The following is a 15252-nucleotide window of genomic DNA, read 5'->3' as shown; positions in this document are numbered from 1 at the left end:
CGACGACGACAACGCTCGTCGCAAAGAGTCGGTCTACGTGCTATGATGCATGCGCGTTATCACATCACAGCAGTTGCATTTCACGCACTTCTCTTCGCTCTGCTTACTGATGTGCAAAAACAACTTTGATTTATTTTCTCTGTTCAACGCTCTACTCTCCACTCATTCACTGCAGGTGACATCAAAGCATCAGTCACTTGCAGTAACTTGCACACAGCAAAACAGACACAATTGGAGGAAGAATACAGTGGAAAAATATGTGAAACGTTAGCGGAACCGTTAATGCAAATGTGATGGAACTGATTCCGGTTCCTCAATGTAAGAGCACCTAGGCAGGCTCTCGTCAGAAAAAAACTGTTTCTCCTCGCATCTGTACGAATCACATAGATAAGATAACCTATTTTAGAATAACCATAGCGATATTGCAGGACTGTAAATAGCATTCCTAGTACATAGGGTTCTACTTGACAGATTTGCATCCAGAAGATCAGAAGAGAAAGTTATTTTGGCATAATCTAAAAATATGCAACCATTACTCTATACCTCCAATAAAGTAACTGTACACATTGAGAGAGATTGTCCTTAGTAGAGTGCTGTTCTCACCACTTGCAGCATGCTGGACACACTCTCCCATGAGGCCTCTTGAATGTTTTCTCCACCATCCACCATGCCCTGGTATCCCTGGAGTGGAGAGAGATCACACATGAAATCATTAGACAGAACAAAATATTCACTGAAATTATAAAAACACAATTATTGGTTGGAGAGGAAACCAGCACTTTTATTTGATGGATAAATGGCCAAACATAATTAAAACTGTACAACGTCCTTGTTGTTATAGCCTTCATAGCCAAACATGACACCAAACCCTTCAGCGTGTCTTTGTACTTGATGGCAGTCCAGTCACAGATTCTGCTACTGATATTTTTACTTCATGACAATATTGCCTTAGCATCACATTTGTGCTTATATATAAATTAACCCAAAAACAACATCCCCATTCTTCAAAACAAAAGCCTATTTTCAGTTGACTACAGGATATAAAACAATGCTCCAGAGGTTAATTGGTGGGAAATCTATGTTTCAAAATAGGCTACTTTATTTCACCCCAATCAATATGCCTGTATAGTGCTTACTGCTTGCCAACGTGTTAGAGTGTCATTGGGGGTCTGTATTTAGTCAGGGCTCAGAGGAGAATAACAGTGGAAACATTGAAATATGAAGCTGGTCCAATTATACTATAATAAAGCCCCTCCCCCATCCACCACCACAGACAATGTTGACAGACACAACAGCAGATGCTATTTATTGTACACATTCCATGGAACGCACATCTCAAATATTAGCCATACTAACAGTAAGCTACTGTACAGTGTACAGTATGAGAAAAAGAACTGTTGGGTACAGTACATACACTAAAGTTCAATGAGATATTATCTTGTTCTTTGCCAAATTGCCCATTGGCATTACTCTAAGCCTTCCAGCACGACTACCTGATTTTTTAAAGGACACCATGAATTTAAAAAAAGAATAATAATATTTAATATCATATTGTTTATGTCCCTCAAACGTTTTTCAAACGGTTTGAGCCTAAATCAAGCCTCAGATATACTCATTCCAACTAACTTCTCTCTGGCTTATAAAGCACTTTCACCTGCATTGTCCTGTTTGGCACGGGGCGCTATTGAGCCAGTTTGTATGCATGTTATCTCCTGGTTCTGTGTGGAAAAAGTAAAAAAAATATATATGGAAAAAAAAAAAAACTTTTTTTTCTTTTCAATTTTTTGTTGTTGTTGTTTGGAACTGAAAAACGTGAGGAATTGTTCCCAGACGTGACGTAGACAGGGGGAACAAATCTGACGGACTGTTTTCAGACCAATTTACATAAAAAACACAGATAGCCTATGAAAGCCTGCATGCTCGAAGTCGGGTATTTGTTGGAACAGAAGAGAGGTGGGGGAGACCAAAAATACACAGAAATGAAGAAAAAGTTGAAATTCATGCTGTAGACCCTTTAACCTTTCTGTATGAACTCCAGCTTGATCCCCTGGACCCTGATTCACTGCCTGATCTCTGCTGGTTTAAGTTTGCCTTCACTGATTGATCTCCTGATTCTGACCCCATTCTGACCCTGCCTGTTTATTGGAATAAACCATGATGTGAACAATGATTTCTTACCTGATCATATCTGAGTCGTGCTTGTGGGTTCTTACCAGTTGGAGTGTTACACCAACTAGAACCCTCACCAGGCGATCTCCAAATTTTGGGCATGTCTCAGATTCGGGACCCGATATCAAGTGCAGATACAATCCATATCTCGGTTTACAAACCTGACCTAAGTTCAAGTATCCATGATTTCTTACCTAATTTTTACCACATGTTCACAGACGTGCTCCAGAAGAGGTTAAATAAAGGGGAGCTCATGCTTTATAAAGCAAGGACTTTGTTTGGTTTGAAACAAAGCGTGTTCAATATGTTTGATTATGTCAACTTTCTCCTACCTAGTTCACCCAATCTGACTATTTACACATGATTATTCAGTTTACACATTCAGTGGTCTACGTCAAACTTCATATTCACACTTTGTCCATTTGGCTGACAGACATATTGAGTGAGCATAATAGGTCTTGAGAGAAGTGGGGATTGAACCTGCAACCATTATGTTACGCAAAGGTCACTCTAAGCATGATTTATACTTAGTTGCATGCCGGTGTCACACACCGAAAATAGCAGATCTACAAGCTCACAATGTGTCGCAGAGCAACGTGTTGTGAGCTTGTACATCGGCTATTTTCGGTGCGCAGAACGATGCACAACCGAGTATTAATCAGGCATTATGTAGGTCCCTGCAGAAAGACAGTTGTTGTCTTCTCTCCCACCAAAGACTCCTCTAGGGTTTTGCATGTACTGACCTAAGTGCAGCAGTCTTTGTATGCATGGAGCCTGCTGGCGCCCGCAGGGAGAATCAGTGCGAAAGGGCCAGTCAGGCCTCATTAAGTTCACTGTCAACTATAAATTAGACCCCCCACCCCACCCCACCGGCTACAGTGCACCCCCGGCGTCTGTGTCTGGGTGTCTGAGTCAGCATAGCTCTCACCTCATGGATAAAGTACACCTTGGCTCCCACGTAGATCCCCATCCGGACCACCGCACGCACGGCCCCATTCATACCTAAGAGCAGGTGGGAGAGGAGCAGGAGAAGGAAAGGAGACGAGGAGTGTAGAAAAACAGGAAAGAGAGGAGGAGCGAGGAAATGGGGAATAGAGGATGGAGAGGGTAAATTAATACATTTAGATGACCTGTAAAATCAGTTTTGTGCAATTATCATTATTATCTAAAGGGCATATTGCACCATTATCAAACGGTGGTTTGGTACAAGATTATTATTTAAATTCACATCAGTCCAGTTCAATTCTATTGAAATTTTAATGGACATTTTCATTGCAGAGACGGTTCATATGTTAGGTCACAATTGTATGCTATGGTTATTATCAGATGTTTTACCTCTATTTATGTCCTGTACATGCTAACTAGACAGCAGGCCTGGTTTCATCTTTACAGACAGGTTCTATTCAGCTGTCACTGAGAGAGCAGTCAAGAACCCAGGAGAGCACACATCAGATACCCATCAGTGCCAACATGGCAACCATCCATTGCCGCCTGTCCATGAAAAGTGGGAGGGACGTGGCTGAAGCTATGCCCTGAATGACATGTCAATGTCAGCTTACATGGGCCCACAACAAGGGTGTAGAGTGTAGATACTTTTACTATTTATTATTTTATAAGTCATTTTGTAGTGCTATATATTTTTTAACTCATGTTCTTTTATGACCGGATTTAATTTTCACTTTTTTATGTTCAGCACTTGGGTTTTGATTTATTAATTTATTGATTTGTGCATACATGAACATATACATATCTGTCAAAAGCATAAAACACAGCTTTGGGAGCTTATTCCATTGTGATCTTTTCAGATGCTGTGCTATATAAAGCTTGAAACACTGGATAGGTACAGGTAGAGAGATAAGAATAAATAAGGATAATAATAGTCTGACACAACACATCTGAACTTGGTCTGACTGAGTTAACATATGTCTATATATATTATAGTATATATATAGTATAACGTAATTATGTAAAGTCTATCACTAGTGAATATATGCATGAATAGTACATCTATCACCTATGATGAATGACATTTATTGTGCATATTCATAATCACGATGAATACGAATATGCATAATACGTATACCCTCAAGAGTGGACCTGAGACAAGATATACAGTATGTACAGTGCAGTCGGCTTTCAACAGTGGGTATCTGGATAATTAATGAATGTATGAGTGAATGTAAGTGACTCTCACAGCAGTCATCTTTAACAGGCATCTGTGCTGGTTCTGTAATGAACAACTCAATAGTCCATGTGCAAGTGTGTCAGTGTGTCAGTAATCCAAGAACAGAACATATGGGGGACAGGCTTGCCAAGCCTGATGGCTACTGGCATGCACGACAGGCCAGTTTGTTTGTGGTGAACATTAGGCAGAGAGCAGGGAGGGACTAATTATGAAATTATGACATCTTTGAGGGGGGGTTCCAGGGAGTCCCCAGATAAATGAGATAATATAGTATCAGAATCAGTTTAACCACTTTAACCCTATTTTATACATCAGCTATTTGAACATAGGCAATCTACAAGCTCACAATGTGTCGCTCGCCATGCGACGCGTTGTGATCTTGTATATCTGCTATTTTCAAAACGTCTGGAAAAACTGACAAATTTAGAATATTTCACTATCTTATATGGGGGTCCCACTCCCTGGTACAAAATATTTTCAGATGGGGGTCTGCGGCCACATACATATTAATTTGGGAGTCCTTGACATGAAAAGGTTTGAGAACCACTGATCTACAGTATCAGCGCACCCCAACATATCGTCTCTTGTCGGGAGGAAACCTCATATCTCCAAAACTGTCACTTTTCAGGATTCAAATTCAAAAATAGCAAAAATAGCTGATCGACAAGCTCAAAATGCGTCGCTTAGCACCGCGTTTCAAGCTTGTGGATCTGCTAATTTGGATACTTTTGTATGACGCAGCAGTGTGATCAAGTAGGGCGTTAATTTACAAAAAAACAAGAGGTTTCTGGCCGACAGCAACGATATACACTTCTAATCTACAGCCGCTCCAACAGTGAATGACACCCAGACCCACATGTAGAGTGAGGCTGTGTTGTGCTTTATGTTAACGTATGCTGGTAGGCCAGAGTGGTGCTGACTCGATGTTGCTAGGAAACCAGGGAAGATGCTCATTGGACAGAGGGGTTACGCGTGAACTGGTTTTCAATAGAGAGCTGAGGGCTGATGGGGACGTTGTAGTAGCCATTACATAATAACCCAATGGGAATGAGCCATGCTGCTCACATATAGTATGTAAAATTAGGTTACAGGCAATGTCACTCTGTTTTGTGTGTGTGTGTGTGTGTGTGTGCGTGTGTGTGTGTCTTGGTGTATGCTCAAAAGTCACGTGAGCGCTGGTAGCTAACCGGACAGTGTGTCATCAACCACATAACCATGACATCCTTGGTTCAATTCCAGCTGGAGAGTGGAGACCGGTCTTTCTTTCCCCCTCTCTCTCTTAATGTCATGTCTGTCTAGTGTCTACACAGTCTTGTCTAAAGCAAGCAACATATTTTGCTTACATGTCAGTATGTATGTGCTGGTCCGGTGCACACACAAGTGCATACATTATGTAGTTTATGTGCAGCTATGAATCACATATACCCCAAGATAGATTTTTTGCAACAGCAGCAGACTGAATCGGCTTAATAAATGTTTTCCATACATCAGTTTACAGGCACCAGCAGTATTTGAATGGAACATAAATACATTTCCTTTGTTGGAACATAATAAACACATTTATAATCCAAGAATGGCTCAATGCATCATAGTTGTAATCACATTTAGTGAGCCTGTTTTATGAAATCACAGCAAGGCTCAAGACATCGCTTATGATTCTGCTGTTGCATGTAGCAGTGTCAAACAAAACAATCCAGCAGCAATGGTAGACTTCAGTGACAGTGTGAAATACCATCTTCACACTCAATAACAGACCCTCATCACTCATGTATGCTAGCTAAAGGGCTCCACGCAGATGGAGCGTGCAGCACGTGCTTGACACCACTGTTTACAGAACGTTGTCGTTCATCAGTGTAGACGCTCACATCATTACTGACAGCCCTTTCAAGCATTCATGAAAGCATACCCTGGTTCACAGTACGACAACTTGATGAAATTCAAATATGATTCAGCAAACTGCTTAATAATGAGCCTATGAGTGCACGAAATGTAAATAATTAGTTGGGAAGGATTGGGTCTAGTCATCATCAGTAATAGCCTAGTTTTATGTTGGACTGAAATACCAGGGTTGCAGAGCTGGATTCCCAAAGGGGCCTGTTGGGCTCGGGCCCAGTAGACCAAAGGTCAGGGGGGCCCTCAATGAAATTGGGCCAACTGGTGCCAACTGTTTCAGAGCCTGATCCTGATTTTCATAGGCTGAAACAAAAATGCCCCACATACATACAGAGGGACATTTTATGAACAGGCCAAGTAGACGACTACCTACTACTGTACCTAGCGACTACCGACTACCTAGGCAGCTCCACTGATCATGTTCAACCCAGATTTGGCACAAACAAGGGAATGAACTCTTTCTCATGCTATACAACAAAAATGTGGAATGCCCTACCTAAAGGAGAAAAGGAGTGTAAAACCCTACTCACTTTCAAAACTGCCCAAAAGAATCACCTTCAGGAGGCTGCAATTCCAAACTGGCCCCTGTCAAAGTCTTAACCTAACCCCTCCCCCCCCCTCCTCCTAAAACAACGCGTTGCGTTGTAATGCGTTGTGAGCTTGTTGATGGGCTATTTTTTGGCGAACATTCCCCCCAGAATAGGGATGCTGGGGGTTCAAGTAGTTAACAAAAGTGCCATTTTAAGTTTTAAGCATATTTTGATTATCGCTATACCATCGTTAATCGCGATAACTTTTTGCCACAATAAGCTTGACATGTCATTTTCATATCATCTCATCCCTACCATAGACTCAGGATCCGGCCCAGCAGGGCTCCTCCTTCTAGGAATGACTCAGTCAGGACGGACCCGCTGCTACTCACGTAGCCCAGAGATATGGCAGCATCCCAAGCCTCAAGTATACTCTGTAGTACGATGGTGTCACATGATGACATTGTGTTGTACTGTAAGCTTAGACCAGAGGTTCTCAAACATTTTCATGTCAAGGACCCCCAAATTGATTCGTAACATTAAGCCGTGGACCCCTCATTTGAAGATTAGATTAAATACACAGAATTCTACAATTGTCTATACTGTGGGTGATTCTGAATAGTCATTCTTACACCGTCTTTCATTGGACTAACTTCTAGACAAGTAAAACAAATAGTGAAATTGATCCACTTTCAACGTTCAGAAATAGCTAAAATAGACACTGAATCTACGCTCACGGTGTGAGCTTGTATATCGGCTACTTCTGCAATTTCATAGTATAAAATAGGGCATGAATGGTTAAACTGTTCCCCATTTTCCTGGGGACCCCCTGGAACCCCCCAAGGACCCCTGGCCCTGGGCGTCCCAGGCAGATCCCACAATATGAGAACCCCTGTTGTAGTATACTACACTACACTGTTTTCTACTGTAGTACAACTATGGTATCCAATAGTAGTAGACTATTGATGACTATATTATATCTCGAAAATATTGAACCCATAATGTTTAGATGTATCAAATTGTTGACCGGATATCAAGTACACGGATATTAAATACTGAGTAGCTACACACACTGTTATGAGTGTAGGTGTAGCACACACACAGGTCTCTCTCTCTCTCTCACACGCACACACACACACACACACACACACACACACACACACACACACACACACACAGTCTGAGAGAGAGAGAGAGAGAGAGAGAGAGACAGACAGAGACACAGAGAGAGGGAGAGACAGAGACACAGAGAGAGAGAGAGGCAGACACAGACACAGACACACACACACACACACACACACACACACACACACACACACACACACACACACACACAGACAGACAGACAGAAAGAAAGAGAGACACACACACACACACAGAGAGAGAGAGAGAGAGAGTGAGAGAGACAGACAGACATGGGATGCATGCATGGACACATGGGTGGATCATACCGCAGTGCAGGGTGCCAAATTAAGGCACAACTTGTGCTTTTCAATTCTTCAACGAGAAAAACGCCAAGGTCACTTGTTGATATACCGCACCGTGCATCTAACAAAAAGCACGTTTTATAAGTCAACAGACACTATCATAGGCGCATGAATATAGTCTGCGTCAAATTAACTAACATTGTCCCACATTAAACGTGACATAGATAGCCTAGGTTTGGTGTTTGGAAGGATATTTGTGATTGTGACGCCCCTGTGTGATGATAGGTCTCAGACTCAGACTGTCTGTACAGAGCATCGTTCTTGTTGCATAAGTATTTAATTAAATAATGGTAAAATCAACGACACACAACATAAAGGGACATAAGTAGTTCCACTGAAGCCCCGCATCATCTAATCATCTTAATTGCAGACACGTGTTAAATTACAGCGTGTGTATCAACGGTACCTTGAGCATCTCCTCCACTTGTTAACACGCCGATGGATTTCCCAGTGCCGGACAGGTTCTCAATAAATCTCTTATTCATTGTGTCCTGCCGCTCCGGCATCGTGCCTGCTGTCGCCATCCTGGCACCAAGACAAAAACTATTTTAAATATGTAATTCTAAAGTGTAAACTGCTAAGTGGTAAAGTTTGGGCTGAATTTGAGCAGGTGTGTAAGTATTTAAGAGAGGAGCGCGTCTGTTACTGCAGAGAGAACCAACCGCCCTGCTTACTCACGACTTGGGCTCGTCACGGCCAGCCAATGGGAATGCGTTCTGCCCGGTTTGCCCCGTGATTGATGGCCGGGACCGTCCAATAGGCGTTAAGAGCACGTCCCAGAATGGGATCATGTTACTAACTCAACTCAATTAATGATGATAAGATTGTACGTGATTTATGTACAAGTCAAATATTGCACGAGTTGAACCTGTAGCTCATATGGGTTAAACAGCACGGACGGGCATAGCTTTCACAATACAAGGATAGAAGTCTGAATGATGAAAATTCTCATATACCAGGAAGGCATGCAGATGAATACAGAGAAGAGAGTGGAAGTTCTACACCAGTGGTTCTCAAATGTGTGGTCCAGGGACCCCAGGGGTCCTTGAATGGGTTCCAGGGGGTCCCCAATAACATTTTAAATATATATAAAAATCAGGTTAACCACTTTAACCCTATTTTATACTTTGGTTATTCAAAAATAGCCAATCTATGAGTGTGTAGAATTAGAAGAATTGTGAAAAATCTTGAAGAATTGTGTAAAGGTTTCCTTTAACACAAATGTTTTCTTATGGGGGTCCCTGGCACATCCATTCATCAGAAGAGGATTCTGGGTCCTTGACATGAAAATGTTTAGGAACCACTGTTCTACACAATGTATGACGAATACATTTGTATCTTTCGGCCACAAGAACAGTGGTAGAGTCAAAGTAGCCTTTACTTGCCCTTGTGATTACCTTGCTTATTGTCTGCTTAATGCTTGAATTGTAAATTGTAGCCAATACATTTATTGACCAAGTACTCTGTACAAATAAATAATATGACTTGACTTGTCAAAACATTAAGAAAGAACAAGATGATCAATGGTTTATTAGAAATAAAATGGAAATATATTTGTCAGACTGACTTTTGTAAGCTAGAGATAAGGATGCCACTTATATGATTCAGGCCCCCATGACTTCACACAGCAACAGCCTACTGCAGTCAGTGACTGTCATGTGGTGGAAAGGTCTTGGTTTACACACTCAGGTGCGCAGTGGTAAAGTGCCTGGCCACCACCGCAGTGGTTGTGGGTTCAAATCTCTGGGTGCATCCGGCTTTGTCGAGTGTCTATACAAACACAATTGGCCCGTGTTCGGGGGAGGTTGATAATTGTCGCTGCACGTATACCTACAGGCTGAGATGGCACCTGTCAGCACAGCAGTAAGTGTTGGGCGGGAGGAGTAGGAGGAAGGCTCTAGTCTGTGTCCTCCTGGTGGGAGCTTCTCTGGCAGGTGAGTCAGTAGCCAGCAGTGACAATATGCAGAAATGTGTGTGGGAAGGAATCAATTGGCATAACGACTACATTGGGGTGAAAATGGGTAAAAAGAAAGGCAGTTTTTGCTTGCCGTTGACCCCGAATTTGAGCACTGTCGACTCTGGGCCCTTTCATTCTTTCTATCTTTCCATCTCTATTCAGTGTCAGTAGCTGGTGGTATTAGATTGTGAGGGCACACAGAGGGTTAGGCAACAATGGAAGCCTGTGGCTTGCACGCCTGGTCTGTCAGCTATTCCACAATTCTTACCCAAGAAATGATAAAGAAAGTGTACTGTAAAGACAATTCCAGTACACTTGTGTGCGTGCATGTGGTTACAAAACAAAACTATCATGTCACAATGACATAAAAGATCCCATGACCCAAAAAGTCCAGGGCCTCATACATTTCCTCCCCAATGCCACTACAAATAAATGAACCCTATACCCTTGCACCTCAAAAGACCCTGTCCTTCCATTCACAAACACCACCAGAGTGTATGAGCATGGGGGAGTGAGTAACTCATCTGGTACTCAACGTTCAGTGATGCACAAATGCTTAATATAGACATAGCCTACACAACTGACTTTAGGTCAAGCTAGCACCAGATGGGGTTAAGTGGTCCATCTCTGTCTCCCTGTCTCTCTGTCACTCTGTCACTCTCTCTCTCTCTCTCTCTCTCTCTCTCTCTCTCTCTCTCTCTCTCTCTCTCTCTCTCTCTCTCTCTCTCTCTGTGTACATGTGTTACATATGCCTGTTCTTGCATGTTAGTGCACATGTATGTGTTATACTCACATCCTAGACTCTTATCTCACCTGTCCCCCAAGCTGTGGTGTGGGACAAACTCCTCGCAGTCAGAACTACACATCCTCACTCTCATGTCATATTACAGGGAGAGTCATGTAGATATGTTTTGCTTGACCACAAATGTAAAAATATGTATAAATGATATATATATACAAAAAAATAAGTTACTAGTGTGTTGGTTTGACAGATGCTACTGGTTTGATGTTTTTTATTATTTTATTTATTCTTTTAGGACTACATTGCTCTCTTTGCACTCCTTCCTAAATTGTAAATAGCTGGAATTACATTGTTCTCTAAGGTGGAATGTCATTAACACAGCAGGCCCACTCAAATCAAATCAATCATCATTTTTGGATCAATTGTACTTACTTACTTACTTATCCCCATTACGCCGGCTGGCGCATAGGGCAGCAACAAAGTTTCTCCACTTGCATCTATCTTTGGCCATCTTCTCTATGGTCCCCCAGCTCTGGTGTTGTTGCTGGAGCTCCTTCTCTATCGTCCTCCGCCATGTCGTTTTAGGCCTCCCTTTCTTTCTTTTGCCTTCTGGGGTCCAGTGTAATGCGACTCTTGGGATCGCGTTGATGTCCATTCTGAGGACATGGCCAATCCAGGTCCACCTGCGTTTATTGATTATGCAGAGCATGTCGTCCTGTTGGGTGATGTTGAGGAGATTATTGTTTGAGATGGTCTTGGGCCAGAATATTCGCAGGATTTTGCGCAGGCATGATGTGTGGAAAGTGGATAGTTTATGGATGTCGCTTTCTGTGGTTTTCCAGCATTCTGCACCGTATAGTGTTGATAGTACGCAGCTTTGGTAGATCCAGATCAATTGTAACTGCACATTAATATGGTCACTTGTCCTTAGAGTAGGCTATATCATTTCCCATTCAATATTGTACTGCCTTTGTTTAAAAACAAGATTTACAAGACCAATTTAATTTGAAATAACCAGACAGGAAGGAAATAGCTTGATAGAGTGCAATAACTCGCTCATCAGTGTAACATTCCACACCATCTGAATAGGTGAGGTGAACTATATAGATGTGGACAATGACCTCTAGTGGCCAAATACTGAAATGTGAAGTTCAGTAGTTCAGTAGTGCCTGATTTGATACTGGAGTAATTCTTTGCTTACATTTTGTCACCAGCAGAGGGTGACAACATGTAAGGAGATGGCATACAAATAAAACAAACATGCTTGGTGGCGTAAAGTAACTAAGTACATTTACTCAAGTGCTGTACTTTTCCATTTTTGAGATACTTTTACTTTACTGGAGTATTTCCAATTTTCAATACTGTATACTTCTACTCCAGTGTACCTCAGAGGCAAATATTGTACTTTTTACTGCACTACAATTATTTGAAAACTTTAGTTACTAGTTACTTTGTAGATTTTGATTATTATTACAAAACATACATTAATCGCTTCAGCCCTATATACATTTCAGAAATTTGAAATTAGCCGATCTACAAGCTCAAAGCTTGTAGATCTGCTATTTTCAAAAGATTTTTATACATTTGAAATGGTGAGTACTTTCTACTTTTGGTACTTTAAGTACATTTTGATACCAATACTTTTGTACTTTTACTCAAGTACATTTTGAATTCCGGATTTTTACTTGTAACAGAGTATTTCTACATTGCAGTATTGATACTTTTACTTTGTACTTTTCCGCCACTGATAAAGGTAATTAAGTAAGTAAGTAACACATCCACAGGCTGTAGGCTATTAAATGTACTATGAATATTTTAGTATGATCTCCTCTAGCTTGTGGTTCAGTGGTTACCAGTGTTCACAGCAAGGTAGTCCGACAGAGTAAATACTTCAAATAAGTATTCAAAAGTAAAAATTACAAAGTAGGCTACATTTTCTTTTTCATATCAATGCATTGCTGTATTGAAGAATGATTAAAATGGTGAAAATATATCTGCAAGCTCACATAGATCGGCTATTTTATTTTCATATATATTAATATATATTTGAAATACGGCTTAGGTTAATTCATAATAATTTTTTGTAAGTTTGGGTCCTAGGAGCCCTTTCCTAGAAATGCAGTGGAGTCAAAATTACAATGAAATGTAGCGGAGTGAAGGTCATGATTAAATGTAGCCTATATACTTAAAGTTACTGTCTACCACTGGTTGGCAGTGGTGGCTGCACACTGCTCTTAAATAGTTAGAGTGGGTTAAATGGGTCAAATTCCAGGTGTGTAAATGTCTACTTGACATACTGTATATCATACAGTTAACAAAATGTGATTGATTTAATAACAACTATTTTCTTTCTGACATCAACATCATGTCCCATGAAGACAAAAACAAACCCCATGAGGATGTTTCGAGATGCAACCTTACACAATAATTAATTGAGCAATTGATGTCATTCATATTTGTTTATCGAATAATATTCTGTGGCAATTTGTCACATAACAGCAAGAAATGTGACATTTCAAAGTAGAGTAACTTCAAGCTTCCCCCCTGTAATTAAGATCACGTTTCATCTCCCTAATTCCATGCACCATTTCCCCTTTGCAGAGATATCTTATCAAACTGCCTGCAAGGTTGTGATAGGGAACAAATTAATTTTAGTACAGTGTTGTGCGGAGCGAATAACAGTGAACGGTTCACTGGAGTTAAATCTCGGCATAGAGATCTAGCTGATAGCTGACTTGAGATCGAATCATGGAAGGTTTTTGGTTTCTAAGGCGTCCGTATGGTCAAGCTTTTGTCTCAGCTCTCAGCTGGACAAGATGAAGCTGACATGAGAGGTGCAACGTGCTGCCATGGTCCCAGAGCTGCCTGGATCCCCGAATGGGACATGGTACGGGCCCAGGGGCCCAAAAAGTCGGGGGGGGGGGGGCCCTATAGAAAATTGGGCAAACCAAGAGGTTCTATCTACTTAACCACTCATTATGTAGATGATGGATATTACATGAAGGGTTGCTACCTTGCTGATTAAGCAGACTAGAGCAGTGTTCTGGATCTCAAACCTTTTCTTTAAGGACCCCCAAATGAATATGTATTTGGTCGCGGACCTCCTATTTTGGTGCCAGCCTGCCAGGGACCCTCATGCAAGAGTTCAAAGATTTTCAAGATCTTTGTAAAAGAGTAGATCTGTAAGATCTCAACGTGTAGTTGTGAGCTTGTAGATCAGCCATTTTCAAATAGCTGATGCATAATAGTGTTAAAGTGGTTAAACTGATTTTTATGCTACAGTATATCAACACATTTTGGTGGGGACCCCCTGGAACCTCCTCAAGGACCCCTGAGGGGTCCCTGGACCCCACTTTAAGAACAATTGGACTAGACTAGAGGGTGTGTGGTGTCATGTGCTGAATCTCAGCTATACAGCTCATACAGAAGAGCCTGCACCACTGGACAACACAGGGACTATGTGTGTTGCCCATGCAGTGGACAGAGAGCATGGCTCTAGCACAGTCCACGTTAAAGCGTCCACTCCCTGCATGCTCAACTAGAGAACGGGTTCGGGGTTCCATGCCATTTCTAGGTTAATGAGTAGAGAATAGTACTAATTATCAGGGTTAAGGGGTTTAATTCCCTCCTTTGGGACCAGCTGATGAAAGAATCTACAATGGGTTGTTATGTTGTGCCACTGCAACCTATCTCTAATGCTTTCTAATTGCGTACCATCATAAACTCAAACATATAGTTGTAAACGATGCAGTAACAGTATCCCTCCGTGAGCAACTCAAATTTAGCTTTGATTATAGCGACGCATAACAATAGACTTAATTAAGAATAGCTGATGATACTGCAAGCAGGAAAACATATTGATGAAGTATAATAGTAGATTAAATCGTTTGGGAGATATGAGGATCACCCCACACTATAATGGAAACCACCAGTAAATATTTAATCAGCAATTTGGTATGCCTTTCAAATATTCATGAAATCTAATCAAGCTAATCATAATATGATCTTTATTTCACTGCGTAATGAAACACCCCTCCACGTATTTCAATCGAGCATGACCAGAATTAGCTGCGTTAACTGCAGAGTTCGGAGAGACAACAGAACTTCAGCACCTCCTGGCTGGGTTCAGATGTACTGTATTTTACAAGGTCAAAGAGTTAGGAGTCGACATGAAGTTACAGTACAGTAGTAGGGAGATGCAACCTCACATGATAATACATTTATCATCAAACTCCCTGTAATTGATACAGGTCAAGTAGGAAGTAAATAACATTCTTAGCATTTGTGGT

At 41.3% G+C, this 15252-nt stretch overlaps 1 protein-coding gene across 1 annotated transcript in view; it reads right to left on the bottom strand.

Annotated features, from left to right (window-relative positions):
* The window catches only part of LOC311044675 (ATP-dependent 6-phosphofructokinase, platelet type-like), a 64165-nt gene extending 55288 nt beyond the window's left edge, over positions 1–8877 (bottom strand). Inside the window, exons 1-3 of the mRNA XM_084056396.1 lie at positions 8671–8877; positions 3098–3171; positions 604–681 (exon numbers count right to left, since the gene is read on the bottom strand). Coding sequence (XP_083912522.1) covers positions 604–681; positions 3098–3171; positions 8671–8788 — 270 coding nt within the window. The 5' untranslated portion in view covers positions 8789–8877. The remainder of the gene's footprint in view (positions 1–603; positions 682–3097; positions 3172–8670) is intronic.
* Between the last annotated feature and the right edge of the window lie 6375 nt (positions 8878–15252).

The sequence above is a fragment of the Gymnoscopelus microlampas genome (genome assembly GCF_963454915.1).
Source record: "Gymnoscopelus microlampas genome assembly, chromosome: 5".
Lineage (NCBI taxonomy): Eukaryota > Metazoa > Chordata > Actinopteri > Myctophiformes > Myctophidae > Gymnoscopelus > Gymnoscopelus microlampas.
This window is presented reverse-complemented; position numbering and strand designations above follow the sequence as displayed.